This window comes from Lipomyces japonicus (genome assembly GCF_038497905.1).
Source record: "Lipomyces japonicus strain CBS 7319 unplaced genomic scaffold V1514scaffold_20, whole genome shotgun sequence".
In the NCBI taxonomy this organism is placed as follows: domain Eukaryota; kingdom Fungi; phylum Ascomycota; class Lipomycetes; order Lipomycetales; family Lipomycetaceae; genus Lipomyces; species Lipomyces japonicus.
In genome coordinates, this window is record NW_027117832.1 from 149 (window position 1) to 14,881 (window position 14,733).

General features: G+C 40.7%; 4 protein-coding genes and 2 non-coding genes across 6 annotated transcripts; 3 read left to right on the forward strand and 3 right to left on the reverse strand.

The window, feature by feature from the left end:
* Positions 1–1,732: 1,732 nt before the first annotated feature.
* Positions 1,733–3,326, reverse strand: V1514DRAFT_331038 (enhancer of polycomb-like-domain-containing protein). The gene is made up of 2 exons (XM_066927616.1): positions 3,000–3,326; positions 1,733–2,924 (listed from the first exon to the last, which is right to left on the reverse strand). Exons 1-2 carry the CDS (start codon positions 3,153–3,155, stop codon positions 1,893–1,895), a joined length of 1,188 nt encoding a protein of 395 aa, XP_066783220.1. The 5' UTR covers positions 3,156–3,326; the 3' UTR covers positions 1,733–1,892.
* Positions 3,327–3,504: 178 nt separating this feature from the next.
* Positions 3,505–4,004, forward strand: V1514DRAFT_320058 (uncharacterized protein; the record flags this gene model as incomplete). Its single annotated transcript, XM_066925983.1, has 4 exons — positions 3,505–3,657; positions 3,708–3,740; positions 3,794–3,859; positions 3,921–4,004. The coding sequence occupies 4 exons, from the start codon at positions 3,505–3,507 to the stop codon at positions 4,002–4,004; spliced, it is 336 nt and encodes a 111-aa protein (XP_066783221.1).
* A 3,926-nt stretch (positions 4,005–7,930) lies between these two features.
* V1514DRAFT_t47 lies at positions 7,931–8,035 on the forward strand. The gene has a single exon. It is a non-coding gene; the product is annotated as a tRNA-Pro (tRNA).
* Positions 8,036–9,279: 1,244 nt separating this feature from the next.
* On the reverse strand, positions 9,280–9,353 carry V1514DRAFT_t54. The gene has a single exon. It is a non-coding gene; the product is annotated as a tRNA-Val (tRNA).
* A 2,066-nt stretch (positions 9,354–11,419) lies between these two features.
* Positions 11,420–12,751, forward strand: V1514DRAFT_71130 (uncharacterized protein). The gene has a single exon (XM_066930119.1). The coding sequence runs from the start codon at positions 11,634–11,636 to the stop codon at positions 12,384–12,386; it is 753 nt and encodes a 250-aa protein (XP_066783222.1). The 5' UTR covers positions 11,420–11,633; the 3' UTR covers positions 12,387–12,751.
* Positions 12,752–13,261: 510 nt separating this feature from the next.
* Positions 13,262–14,702, reverse strand: V1514DRAFT_352318 (WD40-repeat-containing domain protein; the record flags this gene model as incomplete). Its single annotated transcript, XM_066929492.1, has 3 exons — positions 13,262–14,501; positions 14,550–14,623; positions 14,679–14,702. 3 exons carry the CDS (start codon positions 14,700–14,702, stop codon positions 13,262–13,264), a joined length of 1,338 nt encoding a protein of 445 aa, XP_066783223.1.
* Between the last annotated feature and the right edge of the window lie 31 nt (positions 14,703–14,733).

A 14,733-nucleotide genomic window follows, 5' to 3' on the forward strand; every position in this document is an offset into this window, starting at 1 on the left:
TCCTAGTTAAGAGAAAAAAAAAAACAACTTATGTGATTACAATTGTTTGAATAAGTTTTGCATGTTGTTTGTTGTTTCTACAAGATACTGTAAAATATATAGACCTGACGTTGGCGTATGTGTTATTTAATTAATTATTAATTATTGAAGATAAAATAAACTAAATAGATTTAAAATATTTAATGATCTACACGAGCTTTAGGCTCCGTCAATAAAAATTAATCAATCAATCTAATTGTTTAATGACGCGTACGTATTCTTGCTGTCATATATAGTCTGCCAACACGGTCAAGGCAAGTAAGTCACTGAGTGATTGGCATGATCTCTATTGTTGCGTGGAAGGCTGTGAAGTGTGGTGGTTTTGTGTATTCTTAATGGATGCCTTATAGTCCCGTGGTTACCTGCAATTGTAGAATCTGTTTCTGCGTAAGGTAGTTGTACCAAACGGTCAAGTCATACTCATATATGGGTCGCGCACAAGCCGAAGAAAATCTTTCGTAATGCATGGCCAGTAACCAAAGTTTTGCACGCGTGGTGCATAGGTCATTTTGAATGTGTGACCAGAGCGCGAGGCGAGAATCGAAGGTGATGCTCTAGAAGTTTAACTTCAGGCTGATCTAGGCGCATGCATGGTCACTGGTCCAGAAGAGTCAAGGCGGGAGCACGCCTGTGTGTGAAAGTGGGTGTAACCCAACTTCTCGCCGAGATCGATTGCGGTGAACCAATTCGTTGTCTATTTAACGCAGGTCTGAAGAACTTCCGTGCGCTTGTTAGCATTCTCTTATGGTTTGCCGGTTGTCAATCGTGATGTCACCCATGTACTCATGCACACATGCGCGTACCTTTGCCGGAGTACGTAGTGTAGGGTGGTATAAATTAAGAACAGTAACGGTGACAGAGGCGACCACAGCGGAATGCCGCTCGGGATATCGGACTGCGGACCGAGCTAGCCGTCTAAGGATCAACTAGCTGGTACGACCGAAGACGAATGAGCGTACTCCCATTGGCGGGCCGTAGCCGATAAGCGCATTTCGTTCATATTGTTTGGTAGGGTGCAATGACTTTCATTATCGAACGCGCCTTGGATGCCGATGATCATGGCCGCGGCAGAGGAACCCCGCGGGCGAAGTCTCAATTACACGCAGCATGGACAATACGGAGTCAGGCGCGTTGTAGCTCTTGCAACTGCCTGGGCTGCACTCTCGGGATCTTGTTGATGACTGGCTGTAGATCAATGGGATAGTAATAACAAAAACTCTTGTTTGGCTTTTCAATGACGGCAGTATGACAGTGCTTGGTGAAAGTTGTGGGGTAATATACTTGCATGTACACACACTTTCATAAAAAGAAATAATCGTGATCAAACTCGATGGCTTTTTGCAGCCTGGCACAGTACGATACATGGAATACCACATGAGCCAGTGCGTGGTTGAGTGTTGCCGCAAGCAATGCACTGCACTCAGCTTGGCTTGAGTTAACAAGAGCCAGTCAGTCTCAAGTGGATCCGGGTTCAGTAAGGAGGCTACGGGTATCATAGGCCAGTACGCTCATACTATTCAAAGGTTGTTTTGTCTTCAGGTCTACTTAGCTCTGGTGTTAACGTCTCTGGCCGGAGGTGTACGTCACCTGGGTCTGCAAAACGAGCCACTGCATTGGTCTTGACAAATGACATTACAAAAATGGAAAATAAAGTGTTAAATATTTAATGTACATGTCATTTATATAAATAGTATACAACTAATAAATAATAGCAGACGAGTAATAAAATAAACCTATCATGCTACCGAATATATATTGGACATAAAAAATGTTGAAGTATATATAATACAGAATAAATAAAAATAGATAATACAAAAAAAGGCAACATCCAAATAGTTTCCCTTAACTCCTGATCAATAATTGCTATAATACATACTCTCCTCTAAAACACCAAGCCATCCTGTTACCATGTCGGTGTAATCTTCCCATCCACTGTCCATTTCTTTTCTCATATTGATCTTCTCTTCAATAGCTGCTTCAATGACAGATTCTCGCTTGCGATATATGCTATCTAATGTAACAAGTTCAACCTCAGGCACCTTTGGTGCTGCAACCTGAGTCTTAGTTGGTACCTCGGTGTTGCTTGATTTCTTTTTCTTAGTTACAAGATCGTCATCGTCACCTTTAATTCCGAGCTTCCGCTTAAGATCCTTGACTATTACCCGCTGTTTAAAAGTATCCCATTCAAGTTGCATACTTTCTTTGCGCAGCGTCTCGCGCTTGACAACAAACTCGGTAAGTGCACGAGCAATTTCCATTTCAGCTCGCAGTCGCCGCAATTTCTCAGAGCTTTGCGCATCGGAACGACGCGTCTTGCGTACTTGCCGAAATTCCCGTCTACGAAAGCAAACATAAGGATCCGAATCATCCTTGTCATGTTCTTCAAACCGAAGAGCATACATAATTGGCTTCCCTTTCCGCTCGACCTTCCGTTCCTTCCAATGCGGATAAATCATCTTCGCAAATTGTATATACAATGGTACTCCCATGTCTGTGAAAGCACTTTCTAACTCCTCGAATGGCAAAATCTGGCTAATATCTGTTGCCAAAAATGGTTGTCGTTCAGCAATTGCAGTTTCAAACTGCTGCATTATAACTTCGAAAACATCCTCGGAGCATTGTTGAGATGCAGGCTTCTTCGTAGAATTTATTTTATCTAAAAACTCGAAATCATTTTCATCTAGGCAGTAAGGACATCCACTCGTGTCCTCCACAGTAGATGAGAACCGGATATATGTAGTCGGTTCCGTGAACTTTCGATTGTAGTATTTGGAGTACCCTTCAAATACCTTGGATGCATCCGGAGTTGGAATATATATCTGTTCAACCTTCGCACCTGAAGCAGCCGCTATAGACGCATTAATTGCAGCTTGTAAGTGATGTTCCTATCGGCCTGGTTAGCAACCGCCCAAACTTTCTTTTGTCATCATGCAGGGTTAGGGTGGAAAATCTTCACTCACTTCCTCTTCGCCTTTTTCAACGCCTGTTTCGATCTGCTGGATGTCTCTCTGGTGTTCATCCTCTAAATCTGGGATGTCCGATTGGCGTATAACTTGTAGACTCTGCTTAACGGAAATTTTCCGCTGCCGAAAGCGTGCTGAACCAGTCTGCTTCATGGGTGGCGACCACGAGTGGACACGATGGCGGAGACCGAATCCGAAGTGCCTTACGCTCAGTTAGGCAGGTTTGAAGTTGTTTCCGAGCTTAAAATCGATGCCAAACAACATTCATTTGAACTCAGAAGGAAAAAAAAGATGGATTGGTTGTGTATTGGTTGTCGAGCATGTGAGGAGCTCCTGGGTTCGTGTAATAGGGTTGACAACCACTGTTAGTTGTGCTCCGGGCTGCGGCATGCGTAAATCTCAGAATGTGCCTTCCTCGATCTAACTGGTAGCGCGCAAAGCGTGGTCTTTAAGTCACAAGCCTATTATATATTCCAATTGCATTCTTATTGCATACTCTGATATGTCTGACAATAAGGATTTGGTAAAGAACCTTCTTGAAGGAGTTGTCGACAATCCGTCACTTCAAGGCACAAATCGGAATCAAAGACGGGTTGTTCCGAACGCAGAGCCAAAGGCTTCCAAGTTATACCTTTGGACATTAGGAAAGAAAAAAGTATTACTTTGAATGACAAGTTTTGATTTAATTTGTTAATTATTATACAGAAATACGTTCTGCCAATATCATTTATCACAATTGTAATTTACATCCTTTTTCTTGCTCAATTTTCCTTGCCTAACAGCATTTTCAGTCATCTGTATTATTCGTCACGTCTTTGTTTTCCGATTCCGAACCGTCTAAAAAGTTGCCCGAGAGCGTATGTTTTTACATTAATTTATTTTAAACTTAATGCAACTATTAACTATTAATTTTTTTAGTGGGATCCAAGATATGCTGGGATGACTGATGAACAGATTCAACAAATGAAGCAACTAGAGGCATTGGATCGAAGAAATTCGTAGCAACTTTTGTTCTGTTGCATTTTTCAGAACTATGAATAAGGCGTGTGTGAGACTTCAATTTTAAGGCAGATATGGTAAACAGGCACTCCCTTTTTTGTCGATCGAAAGCGCAAGGTCCACGCATTTAATGGCAAATGTCGTGCCAGATCGATACACTTACCTATACGATATATCTGTGCCAGCAGCATTTACACTATACGACAAGGATCTTCAATTATTTATACATAGCCACTTCAAATATGAACAAAGATTATTTTTTTGCAATGTTTTATGATTAGTATCAAATAAAACTATACAATGTCCAGATTACAATTGCATATAACGTACACACCAAAACTGCCAGTTCTTTCCTGGCAAATCGCCTATACATTCTAGTGACTTCATAATGTCTTTTTTGAATTTCACTCACCAAAAGGCATGTCACCTTCAGGCTACCAGCGGTTATACCACCAAATGAAAGGGAAAGTTAATAACCAGTATTCATTATTAAATTAAAACTTTGTTAATTATATCCATTTCATAGTATTTATACCGAGGAGTTCCGAGATATCATCTGACAAGTCAATTCGATATTTCGGAAATTTTCGGCATATCTGTGTACGGTTGTAATCTGATGCAGTTCCAAAAAACGCGGAAAGGTTTTGGCCGAGTCTCCAGTGGCAGGAAAGCGGCCCGGAGAGCTTCACAGAGGTCTTCTCACAAGTGAATCTCATCCAGATTTCCATTTTTTTTTATTTTAAAAAGGACAATTTTTGCCTTTTTTTATCTCAATACAGGGAAACCGAGCAATCCCGATGAAAACCCTGGAATGTATTTGGAATATATACGTACATAAAAAGTGAATGCATGGAAAGTAAAGGTGTGAAAAAAAGACAGAAGAAACGTCAAGCCCACGAGTATAATAATAGACGCACACCGGATTCGAACCTGTGAACTCAGGATTTTTTTTTTATCTTAAAAAAGGGCAGACGAGCCCGGTATCACGCTACGATCGTAGCAGCTGTCCAAGATCTACACATTTCTCTACGCCGGTACCCATCCCAAAGCGATCCAACACAGGACGCCAGATGGTTTCAGGATCTGTTTACTCAAAAAAAAAAAAAAATTATCAGTTTATTAGTTTATTAGCTTGCTTTTTAGTGTTTCTTCATGGTTTTCGTTTTTGTAGTGTCTCTTCATGGTTTTCTGTTTTCTGTTTTGCGTTTTTCAATTTTCCTGTTCTTCTCTCTTTGGATTGATTTCAATCGATCAGCCTTTCGCTTACTTATTTATGTATCTCATCACACATTTTTCTTAGTTAGCAGCTAATACAATTAAGGGATTAGTTGTCCTTTTTAGTGTTAGAGTTCCAGTTGATATAAACCTGGAACCTAACCTTTTGAGAATATTGCGTATCCTTTTCAAGTCTTATTTACATGGCTCAGCATTGCAGTTTGTGAACCCAATTGTACGCCATGCGGAGAGGGAACGATATGTCACGTTTGACGATTTTTTAAACCACTTCTTGGCTACTTTCAGGGGTAGGGACGATGAGGCCGCGCGTAAACGTCGGTTCCGCAGCCTCCGACAGGTCACTAGTGTGGCTGCTTATGTCGCCGAGTTTCAATCGTTGGCACCGTATATGCAGTACAATGATGCTGCCTTAAAAGACTCTTTTTGTGATGGATTGAAGTTGGAGATCAGGCAGGGTATTGCCAGGTTAGGGCGTCCGAAAGATTACCAGACGACTATCGATGCGGCGATCTTGACTGAGAACAACAGGGTTGAATCGGCCAACGAACTGTCCATTCGCAATTTCGCGGACCGAGTCGCGAATCCCGCTTTCCGACGACCTTTCGGCACGGGGGCAAGTTCCGGCCCCGAGCCCATGCAATCGGGGAAACTGCAAGCACGCATAGACACGCCAAGGCCGCGCGTGTCAGCGGACGACAGAGCGAGAAGATCTGAGCAAGGCTTTTGTTGGATCTGTGGACAGGGGGACCATTTGAAGATGGATTGCCCTTTCAACGGGAGACGCCAGTAGGTGCGACGGACGCCCTACTGCTGCGAGTTCTTAAATCGTTCGGGAATCGAGCGTTGTGTCTAGACATAAATATTGTGCACTGTGTCAAGAGGGGCTGGATACTGCAGCCCACCGCATCTATGAATGTCCCTTGGTTGCTATACACTGTGACTTCTGGTCACCCCAGGAGATTCTGTTAGGACCCCTGGAAATTTCGCGGGCCAAATTCCATGCTGCCGCTGTCTCGGCCATACAGAATGTGCATCACGCACGTCGGCATATCCCATTTCACGGGGACCCTAGTAAAACCGCGATTACCATTCGGTCTGCCTTTGCCGGGAGCCATTCAAGCTAGATAGTCAATAGTTTGAGGAGTCTCTGGGTTCTGTGGGTATCCTTTGTCCTTCCTGCTTATTCCTTGTCATCCTTATTGCTCCTTTTGCTTTCTTTTCCCTCTTTTCATATTACTTTTATGCTGTGTTATATTTATTTCCTCTACTTTCTTATATGCCTATATGGTTATGGTTGATGTTCAATATTTATTCATAAAATAATATAAATCGGGGTGCTGTATGGCTCCTTTTAATAAAGATAAAAAAAAGAAAAGTCGATCGATTGAAATAAATCCAAAGAGAGAAGAACGAGAAAATTGAAAAACACAAAAAACAGAAAACCATGAAGAAACACTACAAAGCAAGCTAATAAACTAATAAATTATAATTTTTTTTTTTTTTTTTTTGTTTTATTTTCCCTTTTTTTTTTTTCTTTATCAAAAATATTAAAAAAACTGTTACAGATAAGAAAGGAGACCTTAAAGGAACAAAGAAAACTATCAGAGAATTAAGAAAACCAAGCATGCGAACCGTGAATTGATTGATTGATTAATTAATTTTTATTGACTGAGCCTAAGGCTCGATGTAGGCACATACGCCAACGTCAGGTCTGTATACGTTACAATATACTGTAGAAACAACAACATGCAAAACTTCTTCAAACAAACAGATGGTACCTTTCAGTACAAATTCCAGTAAGCAATTAAAACAAAATCCATCCCGAACATCCTCCTGATTTCCTGTACATAGTGCAAGGCATCATCACCCCGAGAGAAAAAGTGGACTTGACTAGAAAAATGTCCAATTACCTGCTATTTGCTGCTCATGATCACAAGGCTAAGAGACAGGCCTGCACCTTCTCCATGCCCGCAGGAGTGCCTAGCAAGTAGGATTCCTCGAGCCAATCGCCGAGTATGTGGCGTTGGTGGGTCAATCAAACACTTATTTTACAAAACTTTTTTTTATCTTACATAAGCATGCATTAACTATTCAATTCAAATCCATGCTGGAGGACGATAGAAGAAGGCCTACACACAGGGAGGACGTACAGCAGCCGCCAAGGGATTGAGCACATCCTCGTTGAGAAACCGTGAAGAGAAAAAAAGATCACTTCTTTTTTTTTTTTTTTAATCTTAAAAAGGGACACAGAATGCCCTATGTTGTATTGACTACTTAGTGTAGGAGGAAATCAAGAACAAATTGAGACAAACGAAAGTAAACCAAGAATGGCGTAACGGAGCGAAGAAACAGAGAATATAACAGAAAGATGAAGAGAGAAGCAAAATATCCGATACAAAGACGACAACAGGGATTTTTTTTTTTTTTTTTTTAAACATTATAATGAAAACACAAAACGATCACCATTAATCGCAGACGAGTGCCGCTGCGGCGCGTGTAAACAGATCCTGAAACCATCTAACGTCCTGGGCTGGATCGCTTTGGGATGGGTACCTGCGTCTAGAGATATGGAGATTTTGTACAGCGGTAACGATCGTAGCATGATACCGCGCACGTCGGATATCGAGAGAACCCGCCACCCTAACCCCGATTTTAAATTAAATTCCTTTAAAATCTTTAAATTTTAAAAAATTGGGTCATTAGTATAGTGGTAGTATGCCTGCTTCGGGTTATCGAAGCTCTGCTTGGTTGTATCTAGCAATTTGCAGGAGACCCCGGATCGAGCCCGGGATGACCCCAAATTTTTATTTTTTGTAACAAAATTTATTAAATTATATTTTTTTAAGTGTTTTGTTTAATCGACGGTATAAGTTTTTTTTTTCAGCATGTGTTTTTCAGTATGGACTACAGGTGACGGTGTTGGAGTACATCCTCAGGCATGCTGAACCCAACTTCGTCTTAATATTATCAATAAACGGGGATTTTGTCATTGTGATAAAATTCCTTTATTGAATTCTTTTTTCCCTCGTCAGATTGTTAAGTTATTCGTTGGTTTTTGTTTTATTTTACTTTTAATTTTTTCTTGTCACTATTTAGTGACGCGTTTGGGACACTGGATTATTTTAGGAAAAAATTCCTCGCCTCTAACTTATGTAGTTTAGTAAGAACGGCACTCGTTTGAGTCCGTTCAACACGGTCACTTGAATAAGTAGATTAACTCGACAAAGAATTAGTTAATAATAATAGGAATCGTAATTAACTTAACTATAATATATAACTAAATTACTTAGAATAGTGGCTACTATAATTCGCGTTGGTGTGCTTATTTAGGTAGACTTTTGCGCGTTCAGTGAGTGTTAAGTGGGAAAAGGACTTGATCTTGTTCAACTCTCCCATAAGGATAGCAAACCAGTGTTCAACCTTCTGGTTGTGCATACACTTGCGGGACACGTTGAATTGAGTTCGACACTTTAGTCTTTAGTTGACACTTTAGTCTTTAGTTGATCGCGAACTTCCATCACTAAATCTAGTTGAGACTTGGAGCCTTGTTCATCACCATCATCATCATCGTCGTCGTCCTGTTGCGCTGGCTTAGACGACGATTCCGCCTTCAGCGCTGCCAGTTCTTTCTTGCGTTGGCATGCGATGACGACAAGATTTAGTCAGTGCAACTAATTTATTTATTTATTTTTTCCACTAAATTTGTAATTGTTCGTCAACATTTTCGATTATAACAAAAATATAAATAATAAATTATCTTTGGTGCGTTCGTCGATCAATCCATATATTTTAACATTCAGTATGGACGACTACTAGGGCCGTCACTTCAGTTGATCGCGAAGTCCCATTACTCATTTTAGTTTACCAATACTCAAATCATCCGTTGTGATGATTTGTTCAAATGAATAATTTATAAAACGTACAAACGAATAAACTATGGCTATTTTCGTTGTGGCTGACGTAGGTGGGATTCACTTAATTTATCGAGATTTATATGTACAATAGTTACAAAAAAAAAATTGCGCGTAAATTTAAAAAAAAATGATTCGACCCAGGATCGAACTGGGGACGTTCTGCGTGTTAAGCAGATGCCATGACCAACTAGACCATCGAACCATTTCATGTAAAAAAAGGTTTTTTTTTGATTTAAGTTTTTAATTTAACTTACCTAAATAATTAGTAAGCAATAAATTGTTTTTTAGTTTATTTCTTAAATTAAAGTCGACAATCTGTACTCTTCAGATGGACTCCATCATGCGAGACAGCATCCACTCTCATTTCAGCGCCAAAAATGTCAAAAATGAATAAGCGTTCCATGACTCGCCGTTCCACCGCAACTGCAAGTGTCAAAGGAGCCTCCCTCCCAGATAGCTCCTTGATTTGCAAATTCAACTGGATATGTAACTTCTTGTTCTGGCACTGTATCTGAATAAGTATCTGCCAAGAAATGCAATCAGCATTAATGCAAATTAATTAAGATTAACTAAGAATCAAGTTGAATCTAATTGGTCAGTGCCAGAACAATTTGAATTTGCAAATCAAGCAGGATTCGATATAACCCAGGAATTCAGTTTCGGTTGTATCGAAGGTGCATTTTTCTGCTTTAACAAACAATATTGAATAAACTAATTTATTTATATATATCGTTTTGTGCCCATTGTAACATTTTCTAACTTGCCAGAAGAATGTTATTTTTACATCAGGTGGTACATGACCTAACCTTTGTTGGCTGCCAGGCCAAACACGAACCGTACTGTCATGCATCGGGTGAGAAAATCTCAATCTTTTCTAACGAGTAGTGCCTTGTATCTCTCGATATTACCATGTTCGTCCCGTTTGGGAGCTAACAACCCACCTATTTTTGACGATGTTTGACTGACGCAGGCCTAATTTCCACGTCTTATTTGCCAACGACCGACTACATTTCATCTTCCATTGCCTTAAGCAGTCCATTGGAAGATGATGAACTTATTGGCTTCCGCGTAAAAGTTTAGCGTCTTTTCTATACAGTTGAATCTCCCTCGGAATCTAAAGGTATCTCACTTTTTAATAAAAGATGCTCAAAAAAACGCACATCTACAGTCTCCCAAACTCTTTCTTCGATAAGCTCGCCAATACTACTTATCTCTTGCGTAACCATGAAGAGCCAATATAAATGGATTTTATTGCCCGCGTGGCCCAATTTCCCCATATCTGCTGAGGCTTTTGGCTTCCATTGCGTAACACAAACAACCAAAAAATCTAAACAAATTAAGTGATGGTTTGTCGTTAGGCATTAATTCGTCCAGTTTGTTGAATCCTGGTTTAGACGTCGTCAACATCGCGTTTCTTATTGCCGGGGCATTGCGGAATGCGTGTGGCCATAAACTATTATCTCAAACTAATGGAGATATAATCCAAAGTCGGTTAGTGGAGGATGATCATTTGAATTTTAATAATTCGGATCGATTTGAATCCACTATCCATCTGTTCGATTAATATATGTTAAAGAATTCGAAGGATCAATTGTTTCACTTGAAGCCTTAGCTGCTAACAAGCGTTACAAGTGTGTAATTGAAGATAAAACAATGGTCATTTGCGATTCAATCAAAAATTTATCATTTGTTACTGACAGAAAATTTCATGCAGGTAAGCTCTTGGTCTATCGCACTGCACCGTATCATGCGGGAGAAGTGAATCTGAGCATGGCCCTTTGGCACCCGCGTCTAGGGTATACTAGCACAGAGACCATCAGAAAATGGCACGCCATGAGTCAGTTGAGGGAATCACAAACTTGACTGACAAGGAAGACCAAGTCTGCGAAACTTGCGAGCTAAACAAAACCACCCGCAGATCACCCCTTGGGGCTCGCGTGCACAATAATGAGCCTCTAGAGTGCATACATTCAGATGTATGTGGTCCTCTCGAAGTGGAAGGTGCTGTTACGAAGGAACGCTCGTCACATAAAAATCTACCCTATGAAAAATAAAATCTGATATCAAATGGTATTTTGAACATTACAAAACGTTTATGGAGAAGTTGACTGGACATGAGATCAAAACATTGCGGTCAGATAACGGTGGAGAATACACAGAATTGAAGGATGAATTAGAATGATTCGGTATTCGACACGAGTTCACTCTGCCTTTTCATTCATATCAGAATGGCATAGCTGAAAGAGCAAACAGAACAATAATGGACATGATCAGCGCAATGATTCGAAACTCCCTCGGAGACTCCACAAGATTAATAAACGTGTCTTCATTACCGCACATATGAAACGTCGCACCTGTATCTGCTACTTAGTCGAACCTTGCCCCTTCATCAACTAACACGTTATAAGCCCTGATGATTAAAACCAGTCAAGTTTGAGATTGCGAAGTTCCAAGGCGAAGAAAGATTGGTCAGACACAGAGAATGATCCAGAATCCACTCTTGGCCAAAACATACAAAGCAGCGAAAAATATTTACCCCATCCTTTTTGTATGTCAAGAAAGATTGAAAGTCAACTGCTCAGATACCGAGTTTGTAGCTTGGTATGGATTAGTTAGAGCAGATTTAGAGGAATGGTTTGATGAACCCGAGTACTTCTTTAGAAAACTTGCAGTTTTTCCTAAGGAAGTCAAAGAATTTAGCCCGGAAGTTGCTGAAACACGATATCGGAAAAAGGTTGGACACTTAATAAGGAGAACCCTATCCGAGGAACTACACCTTCTAGTTCTCGAGCATGTATCGGACGATTTAGATTCAACGAATGTAATTGATTCTATTCAGCAATTGACCGGCAAGGTTTACAACAATTCGAAGAAAAAATATAACTTCCAATTCCCTGGTTCGACACTTTCCTTTAAACCATCCAAAATGACAATTTTGGAGTTCTTAACCAGCATGGATCTCTTCTTTGAGAAACTTCTGAAGGAGAAAGTAGAGTTATCACAGGACTTGAGGTTTCGACTGACGTATGCTCGCATTAGTCCGTCCACTAGGGAATATCATGCTATAGTGGACAACCTCATTGCACAGTCGCCTCCTCCGGAAAATATTTATTCGACTTTCGAAGATATTATTCAGGCTAGAGAGAGTTCACGCTATCCAGATGAGAACGCACCTGTTCCTCACACGAGCGGTGAGGTTTACGAAAATAATAAAACTTCGTCTGGATGCGTTTGATGTGATAAATGCCCGATCCGATACAATTGCAAAAATGTGCGTGGATACAATATTGAGAATTATTGTTTTCTTTGTAAGAAGAAAGGACACGATACGTCATTTTGCTATCGGGCAGAGTTTCCAGATGGTAAGACTCTTGGTGGAAAGAAGAAAGGAAAGTCTGAAAGAGGCGAAGTTAAATTCTCGCAAGTACTAGTCCCCTTTACTGAGACACCAAACCAATCAATAAGTTCGAGACTGAGAAGTTCAATTGACAAGATACGAGGCTCATAACCCGTGTAGGATTGCGCCCTTCAAGAAATGTTTAGCATCGCTCATTAGACAATAAAGATGGCAAAGAGAAGAACATTTTACAGGAAAGAGTTACTGGAAGGAAAGATCTATTATACCCTAAACCAGATGAAGAGTTTATCAACAGCATGTTTACTTACCAAGACTACTTTTTTGATGAAACATCTGATTTTTGTCAATTAAGATGGATGAACTCGAAACACTGAAAGTATTAAGGGCATCTCTTGAAGCTGTAAGGTTATTGACGGAAGGTATTGTCAAAGACCTAAATACAACAGCAGAAAATTATAAAGAATCTTTCGGTGAGCACTGGCATGCATCATTTTTTATCTCGTGCCCATTAACTCAGTGATATAGAGCAATCGAATAATTTGATCGAGATTACATACACAGTCAGATCACAGTCTGGAAATAACATGGCGATAAAAAAGTAATCTTTGGAATTTCATGGCGTTTGGCGCAAGGTTTATTGTTGGATTTTTTTTTAAAAAATCATTGTGCATGCAATTTTCACGACTTCATTTAAGTAAATAAAACTCGTTGGATAAAGTGATTTAACTTAATGAATAGAATACAATATTTCGCTAAACTTCTCGCCATATCTTAATACTCTTGTCAGCCTCACCAGTAATTAGACGCAATCCGGTCTGGTCAAAAGTACTCGTGAAAACGCCATTCTCAGCTTCAAGTGATCCAGGCATGGCGGTCGACTCGAGATCTTGAAACTTCTGTCCCGACTTCCAGTCGTAAAATGCCATCGATCCATTATCGGCTCCACTAAACATTACGCCATCTGAGTTGACACTGAGCGTGTTCACGATGGCGTTATGATGCGGTGAGAAGTTATGAACGAACGCACCTTCGGGACATTTCCATTCCTTGATGTTATCCGCACTTGCGGACGCAAAAGTGAATTCCTTTGGATGCACTGCCAATGCTCGGACAGACTTCTTGTGATGAGTTAACACTGTCTGAGTTTTGCCAGCTGCCAGGTCCCATAGTCTGACTTGCGAGTCCATACTACTGGTGATCACTTGCGGATCTGCTTCTTGGCATTTAACTGAACTGATGGTGCCCTTGTGTCCACTCAAAACATGTACCGGCACTCGCGTCCTCATATCCCATACTCTAGCTACCGCATCCCTGCCTGCTGTCACAAGAACGTCAAGAGTCGGGTGAAGATCTAGCGCGTATACGCCACTCAAGTGACCATGATATTGCCTAATAACCTTATTCTGTTCCAAATCCCAGCATTTAACCATTTTATCTTCGCCGCAACTAAACAAATATGGATGCCGCGGTGAGACAGCAAGGCCTCGCACTGTCATGATATGTCCAGTGAGCGTGACCTTAAGCGTTCCGGTTGCCAAATCCCAAATCTTAATTGTACGATCACCAGCACCAGTAGCAAACCACTGGTTGTCCGGCTCGACGGTGATACTACGAACCCAGCCTAGATGGCCAGAAATAACACGCATGAGTTTCCACTGAGGATGATAGTCTGGTTTGATTGGTTCCAGCATCGCACGCCGCTCTGCCAACGCGCGTGACCCACTGTTTGAACTGAATGTACTCTCCTGAATTGGGATTCCATTTCCACTTGGTCGTATTGTAAGCGCGTTCGAAGTTGATGAAGACTCTTTGATTGTGCCTGGTACAGGTGGCGGGGGGATAATTTCGTTCAAGACTGGATTGATATCTTGTCGTGAAGTGTCCTTGCTTTTTTTATTTGGTGGTGGAAGTTTAGATGATATATGTTCTGGAAGACCGTTCCTTGATGTGCCATACTCATTGTAGATCTTTGAAGAAAAACGTATCCGCTCCCTGTTGGAGTGTTAGAAGTGTGATTAGCAAAGAAATGTGATTACGCACGCTATAGGGTCGTTGTAGTCTAATGAAAACCCATATTCCTTATTAAAAAGCGCCCGGCTCCGCTTCGATAACCTCTGAAATAGCAGTTAGTTGTTTTGTCTAGTCTTGCAAATTTAAATTACAACATACTTCAACCTGTTCGACTGGATCCATTTGTGAAATGAATCACTTCTCTAAGGTTTCT